At 38.1% G+C, this 6,002-nt stretch overlaps 1 protein-coding gene across 1 annotated transcript; it reads left to right on the forward strand.

The window, feature by feature from the left end:
• Positions 1-501: 501 nt before the first annotated feature.
• LOC149139071 (uncharacterized) lies at positions 502-1,125 on the forward strand. The gene is made up of 2 exons (XM_089450578.1): positions 502-667; positions 953-1,125. The coding sequence occupies exons 1-2, from the start codon at positions 502-504 to the stop codon at positions 1,123-1,125; spliced, it is 339 nt and encodes a 112-aa protein (XP_089306704.1).
• Positions 1,126-6,002: the final 4,877 nt, after the last annotated feature.

The raw sequence follows: 6,002 nt of genomic DNA on the forward strand, positions 1-6,002 counted from the left end.
CATTACTGTAGTTCTAAAAAGCCACGCATGCTTGGCCACTGCACTCCTTCACCACAAATCACGCAAACATTAATCAACGCTCAGCTGAAACTCACAGATGGTTGCCAACTTGCACTTGCATCATGTTTAACTCGGAGTATACATCCTCTGCCTCCACAGTCGACTTAACCTATCGTCCTCCACTGAGTTTCCTACCTGGTTCAAATTTCACTCGTGCATCGGGCTCACTCAAAGGCAGAATCATGTTCTACAGGAAACGGGTGGGGCCTTCTACAGGAAAGTGCAGCAGAGCAGCGAAGCCTGAGTTTCTCTTCATCAAGTTTGGAGCTTGAAGAAGGTGAAAATAGCTGAGGTGGATCATGCTATTTTATTGTTCGTTCACTTGCACGTGATATTGCAGAGGGTATGAAAGCCGTGGAATTTCTTTTAGAGCTTTCAAAGGATATGGTTTTGTGTGAACAGATTGGCAAGGTACAAGGTTGTATCCTCCTCCTTGTAACAATGTCAAATAGTGACAATCCTAAAGCTGCTAAGGATGCAAACGAATTTCTGGAGAATCTCCCATACAGTGAGCATAATGTAGTGCAAATGGCACAGGCGAACTATTTCAAGCCCTTGATACAGAACCTGAGAGAAGGGTCTGACACAGTGAAGATTGTTATAGCAAGTAAGTTGTGAGAGATAGGTTTAACAGATGAAAACAACGCTGCATTGCTCAAAGAGGGAGTTGTATTTCCACTTCTTGAAATGATTTCAAATGTTAATTTGAAGTCAAAGTTAGCAGCCATTGGGGCACTTCAAAATCTTTCAAGTTTACCTGAGAATGCGTTACAAATGATCAAAGATGGGGTGGTCTGACCCATCTTGGACCTTCTATGCACACCACTGTCAACTATATTTACTTTGAGAGAAAAAGCTGCTAATACCTATGCAAACCTTGCTATGTCTACAGCATTGCCCCAAAGAACAAATGACACAGCAGCTGCATTATTGGGATCTGATGAGATCATATACCAGCTATTATCTTTAATAAATTGGACACCACCTTCAATACATGGAAGCATTGTTCGAGCATTCCATGCCATTTGTTGTGTACCAGCGGCTGTTGAGGCAAGGACAACTTGATCTATCTTATGTTCTGTTCTGCTTCTGTTATCAATTCTTAGTAGAGTTCAATAAGAATGCCATTCGATTCAGTTAAAGGCCTGGAAACACTCTTTCCCATCCAGATTTGGCATGCACTATCTATTCTCGGGCAGCTCATTGTACTTGTGTGCTTTTATAATACATTAGACTTGCCATTCATGTTGGATTCGTCAGCTTTCAGGCAACACAGTTCAAGGAGAAGGAACCCCCGGCCAGGCAAGTAAAATCAGTGAAATTGGTTCTACAGGAAGTTAGCAGACTGCTTCTATAGGAAGGCAGAGACTGTTTCTACAGGAAGCCAGCGAACAGTTTCTACAGGAAAGTTTGAAAAGCGGGAAGCCAAAGGAGAAATCGGCCGAGATGCTAGCCAAGGAAGTCACCAAGGCCATCAAAGATGAGGAGAGAGATTGGTTGCTCAGAGGATGAGCAACACTTTCAGTAGGGGGGTGATGATGAGCCCCAAAAATGTACAATTATTTGGGCTCATTCAACCTCCTAATTTGGCTTAGTCCACCATTCTCATTTGTTTATTACATGTTTTTGATTATTTTTATGTTAATAGAGTGAATTTTCTTAGTCATTATGCCAACAAGTCTAATGGGTGCTTTGTGTAGCCTTTTTGGTCAACTTGGAGACAAAATTGAAGGTCTTAATGAGCACTTGGCAGCCAAATTCGTGGGAGAACAAGCTAGAGGATTTGTAGGAAGGTGTCCCCCTCATTTATGGGCCCTTACCTCGAATTCTCCACCATCAGCTCGGAGTTCAAAGGCCACCAAATCAATGAGCACAAGGGCACCCAAGCAAGTCAAGTAGGGCTGCTGTTAACTACAAGTCTTGGGCAACCAAGTCCCTAAATTTTAGGAGGACTGTTGGGTTCTCAAATTGTATAAATAAGAATGCTTAGGGCCTCATTTTGGTTAGCTAGTGGGTAGTCATTTTGTAGCTAGTGGTTAGTCATTTTGTAGCCAGTTAGTCATTTTGTTTTAGCCATTAGTTAGCTAGTTTGTAGTTCGATTTTTATGCAGTAGATTAGCTTTGCTTTCAGCTCATGCTCAAGTTCTTCTTGTGGACAGTTTTGATGTAACTCTTCGTTCTTGTTTAATAAAGATGAATCCAACTTTGCTCCAGCTCTAAATCTCTCTTGGGAGGCTGTAGCTCTTGGGGTTGGGCCCATCTCAAGCGCTCAGTACCTCCCTTGTTTATCTTTATGTGTTTGCTGCATTCTTAAAATAAAATCTGCTCTTTAGACTTACATCTTGCTTTATTATTTAGATTTATTTTGATGGTTAAAGTAGTTGTTTATGTTAGCATATATTGATAGGATATTGACAAGGAAAATCTCTACAAAAAGGCCATCAAGCACCTTGGATCTCACCTCTCCCTCAGTGGGATAATGAGCTGGGACCAATGTAACCTTGCTGCCAACAAAAACACTTTCTTTGCTTCACCATGCAATCATTAGTGTTTGAATCTCATTTGCAGAACTCGATATCAGTTTGGATGCATGTTTAGGTTTATAATCACTTAGTTTCATAGTTGTTTCACATGGTTTCACTGCAAATAAACTTCTGTTCATTTCCTTTGTTGTTAGGTCATATTAGAGTGAAGTAACTAGGTCATAGGTTTTATAACTAGATCTTCGTTTTCTTGCATGTCTTTGTTGGTTCAGTTGTAAACACTATGCAGGGCACCTTCATCACCTCCTCGTTCATCTAAGCCTCGTCCAGATCAGCTTCTCCATCACCAAGTCTGTTTCCTCATCTCCCATCTGCTCTTTTGCCACGTAACCCTACCTTCTTGTTCTTTCATTGCCTAAACCTTCGTTGATGCAAGTCAGCCTTCCACATCATCTCACCACTCCATCCATCAGCTCCTGGATCACTTCAGACCCCCATCCTACCTCCATAACCATCCATGCATCTTCCATCAACCATCCATCCTCAAACATCCCATTTCAGAACATCCTGTAGAAACCCGTGCAGACTTCCTGTAGAAGTTCATAAACACAGTTGCATGTCATCCATACTTTGTGAAACTCTCAGGAAGAATGTTAGGGATCCCTTAGACCTCTCCTAGCCCTCCTGACCTTTCCCAAGCTTTCTCTCCCTTCGCACCACCTCTGCACAGCCAAACCCTAATAAGAAACAAATTCATAATCACTCCATCCACTTAAGCAAAAATACAAAAACAATTTTATTTTTCATAGAAGTAGTTTGAGTTCATGCATTTTACATCATTAGAAGTAACGACATCATTTCCAGACACTTGCACTCCACCCATTGCATCCTAGAGGTTAGGCTAGTCAGATTAGGGTTTACTAGGGTTTCCATGCTTTGGTTGGCTTTCAGTTCATTTTTTGCAAAATAGATTAGTTTCCTTTAAGATAGCCTTCGTCCATCATTTAGCAAGCTTCTTCTGAAAGCATATAGAAGTTGGCTTGAGCCCTAGCGGACTTGTGCCAGCTGACCAAGTGACAGCTGCGACAAGAGCTAGTACTTGTGCATACAACACCGTCGCTTCCAAGTTTGTACGAACTACCAGGTTGATAAAATTAGAGATAGGGAGCTCCAGGAGTTGTAGCATTATTGCTACAATACTGGAGCCCACCATGTTTGCAGGTGGTTTCCAAACACCAAAGAGGTGTCCATCAAGTACAAAGGGGGAGATTGTTGGAATTATGGATAATGTGTTATCCATGATCGAAATATATTATTGATGTCTACTTGGCTATAATATGATGATCATGGAATTAATACAGGTGAAAGGGATGGTGATGTAGGTATTTCAGAAATGAGGAAGTATGAGGGCAACATTTGTATAGGTTTCACATAAGAAAAGATGGGAATTGTGAAGTTTGAAAAGTATATGTGACCCCTGTGAAGAAGAGTTGTGTACATATATAGGGTCTATGAAAAAAAGTCACATACATAATCTAAACCATGGAAAACCCAATACCAGGGTAATCACCATGGTAATTTCCCATACTAATTGTGACAAAAAAGTCTATTTGATCTCATCAATTAATACTAACGACATAACCAAAGGATTTTCATGAGGTATTGGTAAAGGAAAAATATATATAATGAGATGGAGATCAAGGATATATTTGTGCAATGTAATGAGTCATTCATGTGTGATATAATTTGGAATAGGCGTGCACCAAGGAGCAATGAAAATGTTTAGACCTAAGACATCTAAACTTGTAGTGAATATATGATTGATTAACTTGCTTGTCTGGATGTCCAAGAATGCAATATTTGTGATTATGGTGGAATGATGATCTTGAATATATCCGCTGAGATCTATATCCTTTGGCAATATATGTGCAACTATCTCGGTTTGACTAGTGATTTGTGGTGAATTTTTGTTTCAGTAATTTAAATATATGTATAAAATTTTGGTTCTATATACTCACGTACATATTCAGGTATGTCGTGCAATAGTTGCATATATATTCTGAAATATTTTTTTTAGATTGCTACTTGATTTAGGTTTTGTAATTCATTATGTTGAAATATATACATAGGTTTTATTCATGATAAGAGTGTATATACATAGATCTAGTTAAAGACTGTCGCGTATATATTCTAAGTTGAATTTGATGAGGGTTTGAATTGCTGCTAACGATTGATGATGTTTATTTTATTTGTTATTGTCTATCAATGGTGTCTTGATCGTGATAATCGGTGTCTAGAAGTTTTGAATGGCTTGATTTGGCTTTGCCTTGGTATATTGATCAATGATGATATTGCATTAAGTGAGTGATTATTTTATATTATCACTTATTATTTCATTGATTCAACGATTGATACAATGATTCAATTTGATAATCTAATATGATTCAGAGAATTGGGATTTTTATGGAGATGTTATCCATAGTAAGCACATATATACATGGGTAAACATCAGAATAGTTGCGTATACATTCTAAAATTGATATTGATTAGGGTTTGCAGTGACTTCATATTATCTTTGTGATGATTTTCTTGTATCTAATAGTGTTATATTTAATCAGTGAATGGTTGAATGGTTGATGTGTGATAATATTATTTGGTATTGCACTTATTTGATATTCATTTCAATGATTGGTTTGCTTCAGTATTCAATGGCTTAATGTTTCACTGATTTAGCTTGTTTACAACACTTCAATGATTCATATTTTTTGATTTAATATTATAGTTAAGGCTTATTGTTGGCATGTGTCTAGTGTGAAAATTTGGTGAAAGGTGGTTTGCATGTTTTGATGATCGATTGACAGGTGTATCCAGTGTGAAATACTATGAAACGTGGTCCACAAAGTAATGAAGGTTATAGCCTTTAATGATGGGGTAGGAGCTCTCTTCCAATATGAGATGATAAACAAGATCAGGCGGTTGTAGTTATCTTCCAATGGGTGTTAGAGAACGAGTGGAGGTTGTAGCCTCTTGTATGTAGGTGTCTACGTGTCGGTAAGAGTTTATGCCATCACAAGATAATGTTGTAATTAGTTTCCATTATAATAAATGAAGAGGATAGAGATGACAATAGTGGTGGTTTTCTCCCACATTGGGTTTTCACATGAAATCTTGGAGTTCATATGTGTTGACTTGTTTCTTATGTGTTGTGATTTGTCTATTCTTTACTGCATAGGCTAATGAACAAATAATGTAATGATTAATTTAAACATCTAATGGATGTTATGAAAAGTAAGTAATATTAACATATACAGGTTCCATTCATTAAAGTTACATACACAGATATGTTGCATGAATAATAGTATCATACAAAATTTTGAATGTGAAATTGGAACATAAAGTTCACCTCCGCCCCTTCCCTTCACATTTTCTTCTAACATCCATACCGTAGGCTATAAAATG

Source organism: Pinus tabuliformis, chromosome X (assembly GCF_031772625.1).
Source record: "Pinus tabuliformis cultivar Carrire ecotype Pingquan chromosome X, CPIR1, whole genome shotgun sequence".
Lineage (NCBI taxonomy): Eukaryota > Viridiplantae > Streptophyta > Pinopsida > Pinales > Pinaceae > Pinus > Pinus tabuliformis.

Bases quoted from the DNA above. Each gene is read 5' to 3' on its own strand.
- LOC149139071 (XM_089450578.1), top strand. From the start codon at position 502: ATGTCAAATAGTGACAATCCTAAAGCTGCTAAGGATGCAAACGAATTT. The intron at 668-952 runs GTAAGTTGTGAG...CTATGTCTACAG, and splicing joins AGTGAAGATTGTTATAGCAA to CATTGCCCCAAAGAACAAAT.